An 18791-nucleotide genomic window follows, 5' to 3' on the forward strand; every position below is an offset into this window, starting at 1 on the left:
TATATATCCAGTTCTGTTTTTTAAGTTACTATTGAATCTGCTTCCACCACCCTTTCAGGCCGTGCATTCCAGATCATAAAAATTTTCTGGAGAAAAAAAATTCTCATCTCCTCACCTCTTTTTTTTTGCCAATTATCTTAAATCTGTGTCCTCTGGTTACCGATCCTTCTGCCAGTGGAAACAGTTTCACTTTAGTGTTACAAAACCACTCATAATTTTGAACACCTCTATCAAATCTCCCCTTAACCTTCTTGCTCTAAGATGCACAATCCCAGATTCTCCAGTCTCTCCACATTAGTGAAGTCTCTCATCGCCAGTATCAATCTAGTAAATCTCCTCTACACTCTTTCCAAGGGCTCTCTATAAGAAAGCATTAAACAGCACAAGGCTACTGTTTGGTACAAGTACCCTGTATTCTCACCTCCGTTCTGTGAAATTAAATACATTATTCGCACAAATAGCTTAAACAACATTTACCACAGTTATGCAAATCAAGACAAATGGGGAACCCATACAATTGTATCCAAAAACCTGTCCAAATTTACAAAATAAGAAGTGATTAATTCGCAAATGTAACTACAGTATGTAATATCTATGTTCCATTTCTTTTTACGTTTTATCAAAAGTCAATTATCTATGACTAAAATAAATTCTTACTTGAAGCACTGTTTTGCGGTCTGTATAACACTTGAAGTTGTTTCGACATCAATGTAATCATAGTGTAGGGCTGCTGGGTCTGTGGAAGAACCGGTTTCAGCCAGTAAAACACCAAGCCACCTACCCAGATCTTCTGCTGAAGAAGTCTGCAGAAACAAAATGTTGGACACTTAGTGGCTGTTTATCAATACAGGCATTGTAGTGTATGTAGTAATGACTCCATGAGGCAGGGTGTGATACTTAAACTGTGTAGCCCGGTAGTCCTTTATTTGCAGCTCCCAAGTGAGAACAACAAGCTGTGAGCTCCTTTTTATACTGGGTTACCTGTATGCAGGTAACCCTTAGGTCTCCAGCAGCAGCACCCTTGTGTGTACAGGTAAGGTGTGTACAGTGTAAGCGTACATTCAGTGTTGCATAACAGTGTTACAGACATTACACAGTGAACAGGCATGCATATACAACAACACTCCCCCTAAGCATTTTTCATGTCCTTATTGTTATGACCAGGGGAGGTGATCAGTGGTGGGCTATGGGAGGTTGTGGTGAGGGTTGTGTGGTTGCCAGGTGTGACTCCTGTGCTTGAGGCTGGCCTCGTACGTTTCCCCTCCCTCACACACAGACCAAGTGGGCGTCACTGTTGTGGGATCCCTCGGGGGGGTAGCCACGGCAGCAGTGGGTGGTGTGTATACTCTGTGATGTGGGTAATTGTGTGGTGGTGGGCAGGGCCACAGGACTAGGTGGGCTCCTTGTCCACCAATTGGGATGAGGGTCAGGTCATCCCAGGGTTTGCCAGGGAAGCTGGAGGGTATTGGCCTCACGCTCCTGGTGTTGGCCCTGGTGGCCAGGGATTGTAGGGCTGGTCTGGTGCAGGTTGCCATTGGTGGTGGCTGGGCTGCCCATTGACCACTGTCCCTGTAGTAGGTGTGCTCCCACTGGATGTGTGTGTGTCCTGCAAGGGGCATCACATTCGTTCCAAAGATCCAGGCTACATGGTCAGGTAGCCTGCTGGACCTGGGGGTCTTCCACAGGGGGATTCTATTGGCATCAGCATGGTCTCTGTAGGACCCAATGTCCTTTGGCAGTGTCCTACCGGTATACATATCACCTTGGCTCTGATCACACATAGTCGAGCCTACATTATATATTCTATCATTTGCATCACTTTTGGGTGTCCTGGTTTTAACAGACATGGTTACATTTGGCATTTCACATTCTCTCTCATTATTGTTAAGCATAATAAACTTGTTCTTAATCTTACTGACACCTGTATTCATCTCATCAGAATCATTAGTTAAACCAGCATCACAATTCATGGTTACATTGCATACATTTTCATACTTGCACCCTTTAATTGCATCTTTAGCTTTAAAGTCCTTATACTCAAATAGTTGCAACTTTCCCTTTAAATTTCTTTGGTTACCGGTTTCCTTTCAGGGAGCCTCCAAATCCGATTGGCCGCTTGGTGTCATGTGATGCTCCTCCAATGCTACCTCTCGTGGTATGGCCGCGGCCATTTTGATTTTAGTTTCTGCTCCTCGTGGTGCTGCAGCCAGCTTCTGGCTCTTCTGCAGGTGGGCTGTGGTGCTCTTTTCTTCCACAGGTTCCACCCTGGATGTTGGGAATCCATTTCTTTCATCGATGTTCCTCTTTTGGAGTGCTGCCCCAGCCCGGAAAGTTGATTTTGATCTGCGGTCTTGGAGATTTCGCCGTGGTGCTGTGGAGTCGTCGCCGCCTCGCAGTCGGGCTGAACTGTGGAACCTCCGGATGCAACGATGGATCCATGTTCGAGGTCGATTGCCGGTGCCCAGAGGCCTGGGAACAGCTTTTCTTGGATAGGATGCCATTGTGGTCAATTGACGGGATTCATCCAAAGTTCTTCAAAGGTCGTTTGGCTCATCGCAGACCCGCTTGCCCCTGTGTCGCTCTCCATAGAAACTGGAACCCCGTCGACGTCTCCTTTCATCGCCCACGGAGAACTTTTAGTGGAGCAGGTATGAGTTCCATACTCTTCTCCCAGGGATTGAACAACTTCACCTTCATCTGTGTCGGAGCCCCGGTGATCAGCCAACTCATCAGAGACGCGGTGAGTACTGCTTTTTTTGCACATCCTTTGAAAGTGCCTTTTCTCTTTGCATGCATAGTCTTTGCAGTAGCACTGGTGGGCCCTGAGGTTTCCCCCACAGTGCCAGCACGGGGCCATCCAGTTTTCCCTATGTGGCGGATTCAGGGTTGTAGGACTCGGGGCAGCGTTTCTGTCCTTAGAAGTATCCGTGCGGTGCACCTCTCTCGTCGGTTTAGAGTCCCTTAGTGCTTCATTTAGGTGGTCGCCAAAGTCGCATGGTGCAGCCAGTCTCCTTAAGTGTTCCAATCTTTCTACAAAAGCGTCCCAATCTTCCCCATCTGTAAATTGCTGAGATTCGACATGCTGAGCGTGTGGTTCGTGACCTTGTATTCTTGCCGGCAGTTGTATTGTATATGTAGGCACCTTTAGTAATGATCCACGAGGCAGGGTACGATACTTAAATTGTGTAGACCTGTAGTCCTTTATTTGCAGCTCCCGAGTGAGGACAACAAGCTGTGAGCCCCTTTTTATACTGAGTTACCACAGTGTGCAGGTAACCCTTAGGTCTCCAGCAGCAGCACCCTCTGGTGTACAAGTAAGGTATGTACAGTGTAAGGGTACATTCAGTGTTACATAACAGTGAGCAGGCATGCATATACAACGGGCACGATCAATGTAAAGTAAACCATTATACTGGGGCAAAAAGATAAATTTACAATTCTCTATATAGATCATCGATCTTTGAAGACAATTTACTGTGGTGACTTTGGCCGCAAAATTACACCTCTTACCGCTGGCTGTTAAGGCCAAAAAATGGCGGCCGCATTGCTTCAGGCACATACGGCGCGGCCTGCATCGGCTGCCATTTTGGGCAGACAAAAGTGGTAATGAGACAAATCATGACTTCGATCAGTATGCAACACTGAATTGGCACACAACCTGCTATTCTGAACATCGCCATTCTATTCAATACCCTTTCAAAAATATGACCAGCTGAATGTGCGATCTGCTATATGATGGAACCCGCACCAGCAGTACTTAAAGCAACTTTCAGGTTAAGTTACGATTTTTGCTTTTGTACTGGTTCCTGGTGCAGTCTATTTGAATAGTGGCTTGGTGTAAGACATTGAAAAAATTATTAAAGTGTGCAGGGAGTGCTGCTGGTCATTTGCAAGGCCCTGGCTTGTTATGTCTTTAGATGCTCTGATAATGACTCCACAAGGCTATGTGTTGTACTTGAACTGTGGTGACCTTAATCCTTTATTGACAACTCCAGAGTGAGGATCACATGTGGTGGCCTGCCTTTTATGTTGGGCCTGGCACACCTGTACAGGTAATCTGCAAGTCTCCCATTGAGATGCCCTCTGGTGGCACACCTTGTAATAGTACAAGCAGTAACCATGTAGGATACATGACATCACACTCCCCCAAGTCCTTATTGCAAATCGCCTTCATGCATTGACTGTGCTCTGGGCTTAGCTCTATCTGGTTGACCCAAGGTGGGTGGTTTCCATCTTGGGTGAGTAGGTGGTGTTTCGTTGGCAGGGGAGGTGCTGGTGGTTTCTGTTTGTGCGACAATGACCACTCCATTCTCTCCCCCCACCCCGCCCCACATATAGATTATGCCGGTGGATCATTACATTCAAGTCCAGAAAAAAAAAATAGCATTTACATCATTACATTTGTGGTATAGTTGTGAGGCAAGTACATTTGACTGGTGAGGTATGTACTTGATATATATTTGGAATCAGTATTGGTGTGTGAGGGCAAACCTGTACCAGAACTGCTGGATGGTGTCCAGGTAGTCTGGTGGCGGCGCGGTGCCCAGTGCTGGCAGTGGGAACTCAGTTGGTGCAAGTTGCTTGCTTTTGGGGCCTTTGCCATTGCTCCTAGCGTCAGGCAGGTTCACAGATGCCTGTGACCTCCCTGTCCTTTCCTTGTGCCCCAGGTCGCTACTGCTCCCTGAGGAGCAGTCGTCTGGCAGTGAACAGGGAACTGCTGACTCATTTGCCTGGGCGTTATTTGGTTTGGGATCCTGGCTGGTCCCGGTCCCATTTGGGAGAACCGTTGCGGGTGACCCGTCGTTCCCGGGTGTAGCCTTGGTGGAGATAGGGTCTGGGGTCTGCACCTTAGCGGGGTTTTCTCTTTCAGGCTCGTGGCGGTTGGTGCCATCGGGTGCCATTGGGTGGAGCCGATCAGGGGCAGGGTGCCCTCCTGAGATCGCTTGCTCTGTAGTTTCTATGTATTGGCTGCTTGTGGCCACACTCCATGGTGCATAACTCTGGTACCAGGGATGCAGGCTACTACATTGGGTAACTCACTGGACTTGTGCGCTCCCGATGGGTGTCTGCCCACTGCATTGACTATATGCAATTGAAATCCTACATCGCACAACGTTTCATTACTCATAGTAAATAACCTGTAGCTCCGATCGCGATCGCACGACTTTTCTTTGCTTATTGCATGTACACAACGCTGATCAGCAGTTACACAGTTGCTCTTACGTTGATTGAGAGTGTGGACCTGTCCCTTTAAATGTGATGGGTTGCAGGCCTCCTTTAAGAGAGCCTTGCTATCTTTACCCCAATCCTCTTCTTCGTTTGGTGTCACGTGTTGCTCCATCAGCGCTGTACCTCGTGGTCTGGCCGCCGCTATCTTTTTCTTCAGTGCATCACCTCATGGTTTGGGCGCCATCTTTCCTCCATCCATGATGTCGGCTGCTGTGATCCTCTTCTCCCCGGGTTCTGCCACCGAAGCTGGGAAGTCGCCTTTGGATCCGATTTTCTTCGTCCGGAGTCCTGCCACTGGAACCTGGAAGGTGCATTCTGGTCGTCTCAGCTGAATCATCTCCACACAGTCATGCTGAGCGGTCTGTGCTGGCCTGCTCGCTGGTGCCGGATCCAACCTCAGGTGAGGGCTTGCTTTGGTCTGAGCGCGGAGGACGTCGATCGCTGGGGGGATGAAATCTTCCCAACCCCAATGGATCATCTCCATCCACCTTTTTCCGAGTAGCGTTGGTCCATCACCGGCAACAATCCACAGAGGTAACCTGTGCACCGTGCCATCATGGAGTATCTTAACATCCACACTACCAACAACTGGGATAAGTTCATCGGTGTAGGTGCCCAGCTTTGCCTGAACCGGGACCAACTTGGGTCGTTCAGCCTGATTGTCCCATAGCCGCTCATTACTGACTGGCTTGCCCCCGCGTCCACTTCCATGAAGACTGGAACACCATCTATCTCGACTTCCGTCCTCAACGGGGAACACTCGGTGGTGCAGGTAAACATGTTATATACCTCATCGTCGGGCTGTGCTGCCTCTCTGACTATCGCTTCATAATCCGCGCTGGATTCATGGCCATCTGCAGACTCTTCATCAACACAGTGAGTCATATTTCTTTTACACATTCGCTGGAGGTGGCCCTTTGTGCTACAGCCTTTACACGCATAGTCTTTAAAATGGCACTGGTGAGCCCTGTGATTCCCTCTGCAACGCCAGCATGGTGCTAACCGATTAGCCCCCCTCGGCGGACTCTGAGTTAAGGGACTCGGGGGCCTGAGAAGGTTCATGTTCTACAGTCCAGCCTCTAAAAGGCGCCACTCTGTGCACAGTACTTGCCGGGTTTGAGTCCTGAGGATGAGTCATCTGCCTAGAGCCGCAGGCCGAGGTCATGAATGCCTGGCTCACGGAGATGGCCTTCTGCAGTGTGACTATGGTATCCGCAGACAGTAGTTTATGAAGAAGGCCCTCATGGCCAATCCCAATGACAGATATCCTGCAGCGCTTTGGTGAAGTGGTTGCCGAAATCACACGGTGCTGCCAGCCTCCTGAGGTCTGCACCATATTTCGCGATTTCCTGGCCTGTGGGCCGTCGGTGAGCGTAAAACCAGAGTCTGGCTGTGAGGATGCTCCTTTTGGGCTTGAGTTGTTCTTGGATCAGCATTACAAGCCCCTCGTACGTCTTGGTCGTTGTCTTCGTTGGTGTCAGCAAGTACCTGACGAGGCCATAGACAGTGGGCCCACAACTGGTTAGCAGGATAGCTCTGCGCTTATCAGCCAGTGTGGCGGGATTGTTGCCTGCCTGGTCGTTTGCTGTGAAGAAATGGTCGAGCCTCTCCACAAAGGCGTCCCAATCATCACCATCGACAAACTGCTGCAACGTACTAAGGGTAGCCATTTTCGTGTGAAGGTCCGTAATCTCGTCGCCAATTGTTATGTCTTTAGATGCTCTGATAATGACTCCACGCGGCAATGTGTTGCACTTGAACTGTAGTGACCTTAGTCCTTTATTGATAACTCCAGAGTGAGGATCACACCTGTCTTTTATACTGGGCCTGGCACACCTGTACAGGTAACCTACACGTCCCCCACTGAGGTGCCCTCTGGTGGCATACCTTGTAATAGTACAAGCAGTAACCATGTAGGATACATGACATGGCTCTTACTGCAAGGCCTTTGAAAACACCATTTGCTCCTAGTCCTGGGGCTCTAGTTGCAGTGCCGCTTGAGCTGCAGCATGACATGGAGATGGAGCAAAGGCAGCAAAGGGGACAAGCTGCTCGCAGAGAGAGGAGGAGGAGGAGGAAGAGGAAGAGGAAGAGAAGGAAGCGGAAGAGGAGGAACGATGCAACTCAGTCAGGCCCTTTCTGACCGGGATATCTGGGATGGAATCATCCGCCTGCGGTACCAATGAACACAACCCCAATGCCCTTTTCAACATTTGTCCCACACCTTACCTTCCCTCTGTTACTGACAATCACAGTGTCCTTTTGGCCACAATGCTGATATAAAAGCCACCACAAAGCAAACCTTCCAATTCAACTTTATACATCTATCCATCCAATATGATATCAAGAAATCAACTAATCACCCTTGTGCATTCCCTTAGTGATTGTCCTGCATGTGCCTTTTCCTCTCCCACTGATGTCACACAGCGCTACCCCAGTGATTCCAGTGTGAGGAAGACTGCAGATGGCCTTGCAGGACGACCTCGACTAGCTGGTGGCTATGAATGTGAAATTGAGTGAGGTTTATTCTACTACTTCATTACAGTTACTACACTCCAAAAGTACTTAATTGGCTGTAAAGCATTTTGAGATGTCCGGTGGTCGTAAAAGGTGCTATAATAAATGCACTTCTTTTTAATCAATCCACTGGCTGGCTAGATTTCTTGGGTGTCTAAAATGAGGAAGGCACAAGGGTAGGGTTGTGGTGAACGGAGGGGGTAAAGCAAGAAGTGCATATTTACACCATGTGCAGCTTTGTAAATCAGAAGATATTGTGGGGTGAGGGGGAAGTGGGATGTGAGAAGAAGGATAAAGTATGAGGATACCGGCATCTTGTATTCTTTCAGTCCCACTGCTGGCCAAGGACTCAGCCATGCCCTTGCCAATGGCCAAAACCGTCTCCTCCAATGAGGGTGAGGTGATGCAGATGAGCCTGTCCCCCAGCGGTTAAAGTTTGCTGGCGGCAGTTATGCCTCACCTTTTCCTGGAAGAGAAAGGAAATATGTCAGAGTGTGGTGTGATGTGCTTGGGTGATGTGGCTGTCATGGTTGAATAACTGACAGTATATGTACAAGCTGTGAGATGTAGGTGTGAGGCTTGCAGCAGTGGTAAATGCATGAGAGTGAGGTAAAGCTAGGAATGTGAGGTTTGCCTCGTATTTGGTAGAGATTGTTGGTAGGTGAGTGATGGGGGTGGGGTGTATATTGAGCAGTGTGTGAGGCTAGTGGTGCAGTTGGTAGGAGACAGCTTTTGAAGATGCAATCACTGACCTCGACCATTCGTCTGAGGTCATGAAACTTTGTTCATCCCAGGCAGTGACTGCCTTGGAGATCTAGTCACACATCCTTCTTTCTGGAGGCCCTCCTGGCCTCCTGTGGGTAGAGGACACTTGCAGTGTTGACCCCTGCACAAAGCTCAAGTGCTGCGTCGAAGACCCTGGGCGCATTTTACCTGGCCTGGTGAGCCATTTGGATTTATGGTGAAGCATTTTAACATGTTTCATCACAAGAAAGCAGCTCAACTTAGGTGCAGACTAGCTTTAATCATGAACTTTGGCCCCCTGCTGAGCATGTAAAGTAGCAGGCAGCACGAATTTGACAGGTTGCCTGAACTCCTTTTAATTGGCACGGCAGATCACGCATTGTGATCCCCATGCCCGATTTTCAGTTTTATCGAATTTCTAGACCTTTGTCCCTTTATGTAATGCCTTAAGAGTATTCTTCAGCTTTTACTGGTTTTAAAATTTGTCATAGCCAAGAAATGGGCAGTGTTTATAGTAAAAATGGTTAAGTTGCGCCACCGAAAAATCATCTAGGCGACACACAAAATTAATCCTCACTCCTGATTAAATGAATTTAGTCATGATTCTCATCTAAAAACCCAAGCTCATGGCGTTACACTGAAAAGATGGACCAATATTGGGGGCAGTCTACTTGCAGGTCACTATTAAAGGGGAGGTTCATTGATGCTGCAGCAACTCATTCTCACCATTGTTGGGCGTGCAGCTGCCTCAACCACCAGAAGATGAAGGACAAAGAGAAGGAGCACTTATTTACGAATGCTGATGGCAGCTCGCCACTCCAGGGAGAGAGCCTGGAGATTTTCTGATGAAGCTTTCATCATGAAGCATTGGTTTTAGTGGTGGAGAGAAGGCGGGCGGTCCTGCACTGGGCAACTGGCAGGAAGCTCTCACCACAAGCCTGCCAGACTATATGGAGGGAGGTGGCACACCACGTCACAGGCAGTACTGTGGTCCCCAGGACCCACACACAGTGCAGAAAGAAGTTTAACGACCTCACAGGGCTGGTCAAGCTGAGTGAAAAGGCTTCAACAAATGCTACATACCACTATATGTACCACTAGCTTCACACACAGCTCAATGCACCACTTCCCTAGCACTTACCTGCGAACACTCTCTAGCTAGCAACACTCACACCTGTTGTGTCTTTAATACTCTTATGAATGACTCCATGAGGTCTAGTATTGTACTTGAGCTGTTGTGACCTTAGTCCCATTTATTGTAACTCCAGAGTGAGGCATAAGCATGGTGGGCAGCCTTTTATACTGGGCCCTGCACACCTATGCAGGTGACCCTCAGATCTCCCACCGCAGTGCCCTCTGGTGGCGCACCTTATTTGACTATACAGTTAGTATTCATGGTCTACATACCGAACAACACTCACATCTCACACCTTGCACACAATGACAACTATTCAACTATGGCAGGCACAAGGGTCATTAGTTATTAGAATTCATGCGATCTGTGTGACATGTTTATAGATAAATGTATTAATTGTGTTAGGAATACTTTGTGGTCTCTCTCATTTCACCTTTGTGCCCAGGAGGACCCTGTGATATGGCATGAGGCAGCGATTGTATGATCGGGATGTGGTGAGTTTCGAGGATCCAGGGATTCATTCATGCGAATCGGAGTCTTATGTGCTGGTCATGGGCAACCCATCCGGAAGGCTGACTGTCTTGCTGCCTCCGCCTCACCTCCTCAGCCTTGTCATCCTCCTGAGGTGGTCCTGCAATCCCTGCTGGCAAGGGCTGCGCCCTCATGATGGCCAAGTTGTGGCGCATGTAGTAGACCACCACAAAATGGGACACCTGCTCTAACGAGTACTGGAAGGCTCCTCCCAAGCAGTCAAGGCAGTGGAACCGTTGCTTCAGTAGGCTGATGGTCTGCTTGATGATGTTTCTAGTGGCAGCATAGCTCTCATTATATGAATGTTGGGCACCAGTGTTGGGGTTGCTGATGGGAGTCATTAGCCAGGTGGACAGTGGATAGCCCTTGTCTCTGAGCAGCCGCCCGTGAGCTTGGCATGGTGGCTGGAAGAGTGCTGGCACACCGGTCTGGTGTAAGATGAATGCATCGTGGTTGTTGCCAGGATAGCGGGCATTGACATTGAGGATTCGCTGTCTGTGGTCGCTCACCAACTGCACATTGAGTGGTAGCCTTTGCAGTTATGGAAGATCTCAGGATTGGTATGCGGTGTTCGCAAAGCCACGTGGGTGCATTCAATGGTGCACTGCACCATGGAGAAGCCCGTCCTGACATGCACGCTCATCCTGTTTCTCTATGGTGATTGGGAAGCCAATGTAATCCCTTCTCCTACTGTAGAGAGCCTGTGAGCTCCTAGATTCAGCAATGGACAGTGAACTGTGAAATGTCAGATATGTCTCCTGCTGCAGACTGAAAGGATCCGCTGGCGAAAAAATTGAGGGCCATGGTGATCTTGACTGCCACTGGGAGAGCTGTGGTCGCCCTGGTCCGAGACTGGAGGTGGCAGAGTTCTGTGATCACCTCCTTGGTGAAGCAGTACCTCCTAATACACTGCTTCTCCTTAATTAAAGGTAGGGGAAGTGATGTTGGAAGAACCTAGAAGGACAGGACCTCCTGTTGAGAGCCCTGATGGCTCTCCTCCTCCCTCTGCTCACATGTTCCCATTTTTCTTGCTGCCTCTGCTCCCTCCACCGCAGATCCTGGAGGATGAGATCGACTGCCAGAAAGCCCCCATGACTTTTAGCAAGTGCAGTAGGTTGAAGCTTTTCAGAAATAATTATGGAATTTTGTACTTGCCAGAACCCTCCCTGATACAAACTAACCTTGAAATGACTGAAGAAAACTCTTGCAGTTGCACGAAGTAGCACACAGCTGCTCAAACGTCAAAAAACCTGTCAGGTGCAAGTGATTGGTGATGATCCCTTTGAAATAACACCCCTGGAGCCGGCTTCCTGCTGCTGCTCGCCACCTCTACCTGCCATTGTTCTCTCCAGCCGGTAAGTTCATTGGTTGTAATGAAGTTGGGAGATCGGGCGACAAGTGAGCATTTCACACTCACTGATGTCACGCTTTCCGTGATGGCGAGGTCCCCGGTGATCTAGTTCAGCGGCAGCATTACTGGCAGTGCTGGAACCGGCATCGGGTGCCATTAGAGCTGTAAGTGGCATTTTAGCACCATTTCGTGGCACTAATGTGTGGTGTAAACCATACAAATTTCTCCCCGACAGACTTTCTGCAATATAATATCTATAGGAATAACTTAAAGTAAATTTACAACTTTAAATTAAAAAAAATATAAAAATACAAACACTTTTATCCCAAATATGTGCCATCACTTGGAAACAGCAACAACTTTCATTTATATAGCACCTTATAATGTAATAAAGTTGTCAGAACATTGCATCGGGGGTTGGGGTGGGAGATGGGAGACAGGGGGTGAAGAAAAAGAAAAAAACAAATAGGAGTTTATGGAGCATTGCAGACCAGCAATGAGGATGCTGGAGGAATCAAGTCTAGATGTGACAATGGTATTAATAAGGGTTTCAACAGCAGTGGAGGTGAGGTAGGGGCAGAGATGGGCAATATTGTAGTGGTGGAGGTAAGTGGTCTTGGCAATGGATATGATGTGGCAATAGAAAGTCTGCTTTGGGTCGAACAGGATACCATCTAGTTCAACCTGAACAAGTGGCCTGAGAATTGAGTCAGTGGAATGGAGTTTAGGATAGTGACTGAAAATGATGGTTTTGTTCTTCCAGACGTTCAGTTGGAGAAAATGTTGACTCGTACATGACCTGATGTTAGATGGACTGTCTCACAATACAAGAGAGATCAAGGGGAGTGGCAAGGAGGTAGAGCTCATATGAATGGAAACTGACTTTGTGCTTGCGGATGAGGTCACTGAGAAGCAGCACACAGATGAGAAAGGTGAAGAGGAGACGGTGGAGCAGTTGGGAGAAAAGGAGTTTGAGGAGGCAGTTTATTATGAAAAAAAGAAGCCATGGGTTGTTCTTGTACTCCAGGATAACCCTGGAATAGCAAGAGGATTTGGCTGAAGAGAGGGAGACATAGTTGTGCCTAACAAGGCGAGCTCTGGCAGTGAATGTGTACCAGCTGTACTTTAGTGTTTAGCCATTGGACTTAAAGGACTGTACTCGTGAGATGGCAGGGATGTAATATTATTTTTTTTAAAACACAACTGTTATCTATTTTTGATTTTTTTTTCTTTGGTTCTGATACTATGCTGCATTCTCTGGCTGAAATACCAGGGAGACAAACTTGTCTCTAACTGAACACAAGAAAAACCTAGGTTGATTCACCTACCAATTATTACTCCCTCCTATCCTTATCAGCCTACCAATCTCCCTTTTTACAGGGGTTGTAAAATGACCTCCCTTCACTGTACTTGAGATGATCAGTGTTGATCATTATGACCAGTCCCTCAGGTTGAGTCTTTTGCTGGTATATATTCACATATCTGCTTTCTGTATCCTTGAGGCAGATTGAGGAACTGTAAATTACTGTGACGCAATTGACTTTCCAAATCATTTATCCTAGATTTTAGCCTACTCAATCCCAACTGTAAGATTTGAGCACGCAAACTAGTCTAACACTGCAATGCGGTATCAAGGGAGTGCTGCATTGTCAGAGGTGCCATTTTAGGCTGAGGATTTAAATGCGGGCCCACCTGCCCATTCAAGTTTGCGTAAAAAATCCCACAGCACTATTTGAAGAGGGAGAAGGGAGTTCCCCTGGTGTCCTGGTCAACCATTTATCCCTCAACCGATATCACTAAAACAGATTAACTAGTCATTTATCCCATTGCTGTTTGTGGGACTTTGCTATGTGCAAATTGGCTGCCATGTTTGCCTACATAACCGTGACTTCAAAAATAATCCATTGGCTGTGGAGCTCATTAGGATGACATGAGGATATGAAAGCCGCAAGTTTTTTCTTTTTCTTTTACACAAATTCTCTCAGGTTTAAATCCATATCATAACCGCATCTACCTCATCCAACTGGTTAAGGCCCTCCCTTGAACTTCAGTCTTCTGTTAGAGATATCTCTGACTGTCCCTTACAATGTTTTAAGATAGTTTCATCATTAGTTCTTCTTCTCCTTCTTCTTCTTCTTCTTAGGCAGTCCCCCAGAGTCGAGGATGACTTGCTTCCACACTAATATGAGTTCTAAGATGATTATGAGTCCGATGCGGGATCTACAGACTCTGTCACAGGTGGGGCAGGTGATGATTGAAGGGACGGATGGGTGGGGTGCTTGGTTTGTCGTACACTCCTTCTACTGTTTGTACTTGGTTTCCGCGTGCTCCCGACGAAGAGACTTGAAGTGTTCGGCGCCTTCTCGGATGCTTCTCCTCCACTTTGAGCGGTCTTGGGCCAGGGATTCCCAAGAGTCGGTGGGGATGTTACATTTTTTCAAAGAGGTTTTGAGGGTGTCTTTGAAGCATTTTCGCTGCCCTCCTCGGGCTCGCTTGCCATGGCGGAGCTCGGAGTACAGCGCTTGCTTCAGGAGTCTTGTATCAGGTAAGCGGACAATGTGGCCTGTCCATCGGAGCTGGTTGAGCGTGATCATTGCCTCGATGCTGGGGATGTCTGAGAGAGAACACGGACATTGGTATGCCTATCCTGTCAATGGATTTGCAGGATTTTGAGGAGGCAGCGTTGGTGGTACTTCTCCAGTGCTTTGAGGTGCCTACTGTACATTGTCCATGTCTCTGAAGCATATAGGAGGGCGGGTTTGGCAGATGGAATACAATGTCGGGCATATAGGAGGGCACAAAGATTAGTGAGAAAGCGGGTTGTGTAGAGGACAGAGAGAGGCTGCAAAGAGATTTAGATAGGTTAAGCGAATGGGCTAAGGTTTGACAGATGGAAAATACAATGTCAGAAAATGTGAGGTCATCCACCTTGGAAAAAAAAACAGTAAAAGGGAATATTATTTGAATGGGGAGAAATTACAACATGCTGCGGTGCAGCGGGACCTGGGGGTCCTTGTGCATGAATCCCAAAAAGTTACTTTGCAGGTGCAGCAGGTAATCAGGAAGGTGAATGGAGTGTTGGCCTACATTGCGAAAGGGATGGAGTACAAAAGCAGGGAGGTCCTGCTGCAACTGTACAGGGTATTGGTAAGGCCGCACCTGGAGTACTGTGTGCAGTTTTGGTCACCTTACTTAAGGAAGGATATAGTAGCTTTGGAGGGGGTACAGAGACGATTCACTAGGCTGATACTGGAGATGAGTGGGTTACCTTATGATGATAGGTTGAGTAGACTGGGTCTTTACTCGTTGGAGTTCAGAAGGATGAGGGGTGATCTTATAGAAACATTTAAAATAATGAAAGGGATAGACAAGATAGAGACAGAGAGGTTGTTTCCACTGGTTGGGGAGACTAGAACTAGGGGGCACAGCCTCAAAATACAGGGGAGCCAATTTAAAACTGAGTTGAGAAGGAATTTCTTCTCCCAGAGGGTTGTGAATCTGTGGAATTCTCTGCCCATGGAAGCAGTTGAGGCTAGCTCATTGAATGTATTCAAATCACAGATAGATAGATTTTTAACCAATAAGGGAATTAAGGGTTATGGGGAGCGGGCGAGTAAATGGAGCTGAGTCTACGGCCAGATCAGCCATGATCTTGTTGAATGGCGGAGCAGGCTCGAGGGGTTACTTGGCCTACTCCTGTTTCTAATTCTTATGTTCTTATGTTCTTATGTATCACTACTGTTCATGCGCAACATAGTAATGATGTAGTGATACCCGCATGAACTCAGTTATTCGGACTGAATGATTGTATTCCTGACTCTCACCACATGACACAAGGAAAACTGGAGGTGCTTTCAATTCTCCATCTTTACTAACTTAATCCATTTTACAACTTTTAAGGTGATTAAGAGTTAGGTATTTCCTTTCTTTGGTTCTTAGTAAACTTTTTAGATTATGTTTGTTAATTGTCAAACTTATTTTTCTCAGCATAGGGACTTATGCAGGAATTACCCACTGAAAGTCTAGAAAACAGCAGCCATTCATTACAACTCCTACATTATTTTCACATCCTTGAATCCTTCTGAAAGCATTACCAAGGTCCATTCCAGAGCATTCATTTTGCTTTGCAACCGTATGCCAAAGAAAGCATAGCATGTGATATATTGTTTAATTCACTTTAATCTTCAACTACAATCCTGCACGCACAAGCTGTAATATAAATATATTTCAATTGCTTTGAAAAAAAGAGCAACTACTCAATTTATGTTTGATCTCTGTGTACAGTTTGACATTTTGGAATTCACATGGACCATTATAGAAGAAACTGAGCAGAACAAATTATATGCAATGTGTTACACTTAACATTACGGGCTAATGCCACCCATTAACCGTAAAATTTTGTGAAAACACGGCAGCCACCGCTCTTTCGCCAGCTCGTGGCAGGTCCCGCATGTGCACCATTTTCCAAGGGCCGGCAGCGCTGTCGGTAAAAGCGATGGCACTGGAAAATTAAATTAAGGAGAGGTTGCATGCCGACTTAACATCACCTCGGTGAACTTGGACCTTAGTGCTAAGTTCAGCCATGAAAAGCCAGCGTTCAGCAGACTCACAGAGGTGCTGTCAGCACTTCTTAAAGGAACACATGCATGTTTCAGGTAAGTTTGCATCTAAGCTTTTGGATTGGATTTTTTACATTTTAGTGAAGTAGTGGCTTGTTGCTATACACGTTAAAAGTTTTTTTTAAAGTGTGTAGGGAGTACTGCTGGATGCTTTCCAGGCCTCGGATGGTAAAGGAAGGCCTCTGAGAAGGCAGAAAATGCTGCAAATACTCAGCAGGTCAGGCAACATCCATGGAGAGAGAAGCAGAGTTCAGGTCTCAGGTTTAGATGCTGGCTGACCTGCTGAGAATTTCCAGCATTTTCTGCTTTTATTTCAGATTTACAGTCTCCGCTTGCAGAGCGAAGAGGAAGATGCAGAAGAGGAAAAAAAAGACAAGGAAGCAGAAGAGAAGGAAGCAACCAGACAGCCCTTTCTTGCTGGGATATCCAGAATGGAATCATCTACCTGCAATAACAGTGACCACAGCCCCAATTCCCCTTTCAACATTTATCCCACAACTTACCTTCCCTCTGTTACTGACCATCTTCTTCTTAGGCAGTCCCTCGGAGTCGAGGATGACTTGCTTCCACACTAAAAATGAGTTCTCATGTGGCTGATGAGTCCTATGCAGGACCTACAGTCTCTGTCGCAGGTGGGGCAGATGATGGTTGAAGGAATGGGTGAGTGGGGTGCTTGGGTTGCCGTGTGCTCTTTCCGCTATTTACGCTTGGCTTCAGCTCGCTCTCAGCTAAAGACTCAAGGTGTTTGGTGCCTTCCCAGATGCTCTTCCTCCACTTTGTACGGTCTTGGGCCAGGGATTCCCAGGTGTTGGTGGGGATGTTGCACTTTATCAAGGAGGCTTTGAGGGTGTCCTTGAAGCATTTCCTCTGCCCACCTGGGACTCGCTTGCCATGTCAGAGCTCCAAGTAGAGCGCTTGTTTTGGGAGTCTCATATCGGGCATGCGGGCGACGTGGCCACCCAACGGGTTGACCAAGCGTGGTCAGTGCTTCGATGCTGGAGATGTTGGCCTGAGCGACAATGCTGACGTTGGTGCAGCTATCCTTCAATGGATTTTCAGGATCTTGTGGAGGCAGCGTTGGTGGTGCTTCTTCAGTGCTTTGAGGTGCCTGCTGTAGATAGTCCATGTCTCTGAGGCATATAGGAGTGCGGGTATCACTACTGCTCTGTAGATCATGAGCTTGGTGCTGGGTTGGAGGTCCTGGTCTTCAAACACTCTCTTCCTCAGGCAACCAAAGGCTGCACTGGCATACTGAAAGTGGTATTGGACTTCGTCATCGAATTCTGCCCTGGTTGACAGTAGGCTCCCAAGGTATGGAAAATGATACTTGTTGTCCAAGGCCTCATCGTGGATTTTGATAATTGGGAGCAGTGCTATGTGATAGGGGCAGGTTGGTAGAGGACTTTTGTCTTACGGATCTTTAGTGTAAGGCCCATGCTCTCGTACGCTTTGGTGAAGTTGTTGACGATAGCTTGGAGTTTGGCCTCCGAGTGTGCACAGACACAGGTGGCTGCGTACTGTAATTCAATAACAGAGGATGGGACGACCTTGGATCTGGCCTGGAGGCATGGCGGTTGAACAGTTTCCCATTTGTTCTGTAGATTAGCTCCGCTCCAGCAAGGAGCTTACTGAGGGGGAGATGGGGCATTGCAACAAGGAAGATCGAGAAGAGCGTTGGTGCAATGAAGCAGCCTTGTTTGACCATGGTTCAAACGTGAATTGTGTCTGTGGTGGATCTGTTGGTCAGGATCATGGCTTACACGTCGTCGTGAAACAGGCGAAGGATGGCGACAAACTTTTGGGGACAACCGAATTTGAGGACGACGCTCCATAATTCCTCATGGTTGACAGTGTTGATGACTTTTGTGAGGTCAAAGAAGGGCATGTGCAGGGGTTGGTGCTGTTCCCTGCACTTGCCGCGCGGTGAAGATCATGTCCATTGTGCCCCTTAGTGGGCGGAATCCACACTGTGACACTGGGAGGAGTTCTTCAACCAAAGGGAGAAGGCACTTGAGGAGGATTCTTGTGATGACTTTCCCTGTGGCAGACAGCAGGGAAATTCCTTTGTAATTACTGCAATCAGACTCGTCGCCTTTCTTGAAGATGATCACGATTACGGTGTCTCTGAAATCCCCTGGCATGCTCTCCTTCTTTCAGATAGAAATGAGATTGTGTATTCGCGCCAAAAGTGCTTCTCCGCCATGTTTTAGTGCTTAGGCGGGGATTCTATCTGTTCCTGAGGCCTTGTTGTTCTTCAGTTTACAGATGGCCTTTTCTACCTCATGCCAGGTTGGCGTTGTGCTGAGATGGTGGCGGGTAGCATGCTGCGGGATGGAGCCGAAGACACTCATGTCGAAAATAAGAGTTTCGGTTGAGGAAGTCTTCGAAGTGCTCCTTCCAGCGAGTACTGACTGCCTCTCTGTCCTTGATGAGTACCTCTCCATTCTTAGCCAATAGTGGGTCTTGGGTGCTTGGGCCATAGGTGGTCTTCACCGTGCTGAAAAATCCACGCATGTCGTGGTTGTCGGCTAGTTGCTGGATCTCCTGTGCTTTCTCCACCCACCATCTGTTCTTTAGGTTGCGAGTTTTTTGTTGGACCTCAGCCTTCAGATGTCTGTAGAACTGCTTTCTTGCTCTCAAGTTGTGTTGCTGCTTCCAGTTCTGG

The 18791-nt window shown here is 47.5% G+C and overlaps 1 protein-coding gene across 1 annotated transcript in view; it reads right to left on the minus strand.

Moving 5' to 3' along the window:
• afap1 (actin filament associated protein 1) overlaps positions 1-18791 on the minus strand; it is a 405203-nt gene that overhangs the window by 59017 nt on the left and 327395 nt on the right. Inside the window, exon 11 of the mRNA XM_070871376.1 lies at positions 658-803. Coding sequence (XP_070727477.1) covers positions 658-803 — 146 coding nt within the window. The remainder of the gene's footprint in view (positions 1-657; positions 804-18791) is intronic.

Source organism: Pristiophorus japonicus, chromosome 2, assembly GCF_044704955.1.
Source record: "Pristiophorus japonicus isolate sPriJap1 chromosome 2, sPriJap1.hap1, whole genome shotgun sequence".
Classification (NCBI taxonomy): Eukaryota; Metazoa; Chordata; class Chondrichthyes; family Pristiophoridae; genus Pristiophorus; species Pristiophorus japonicus.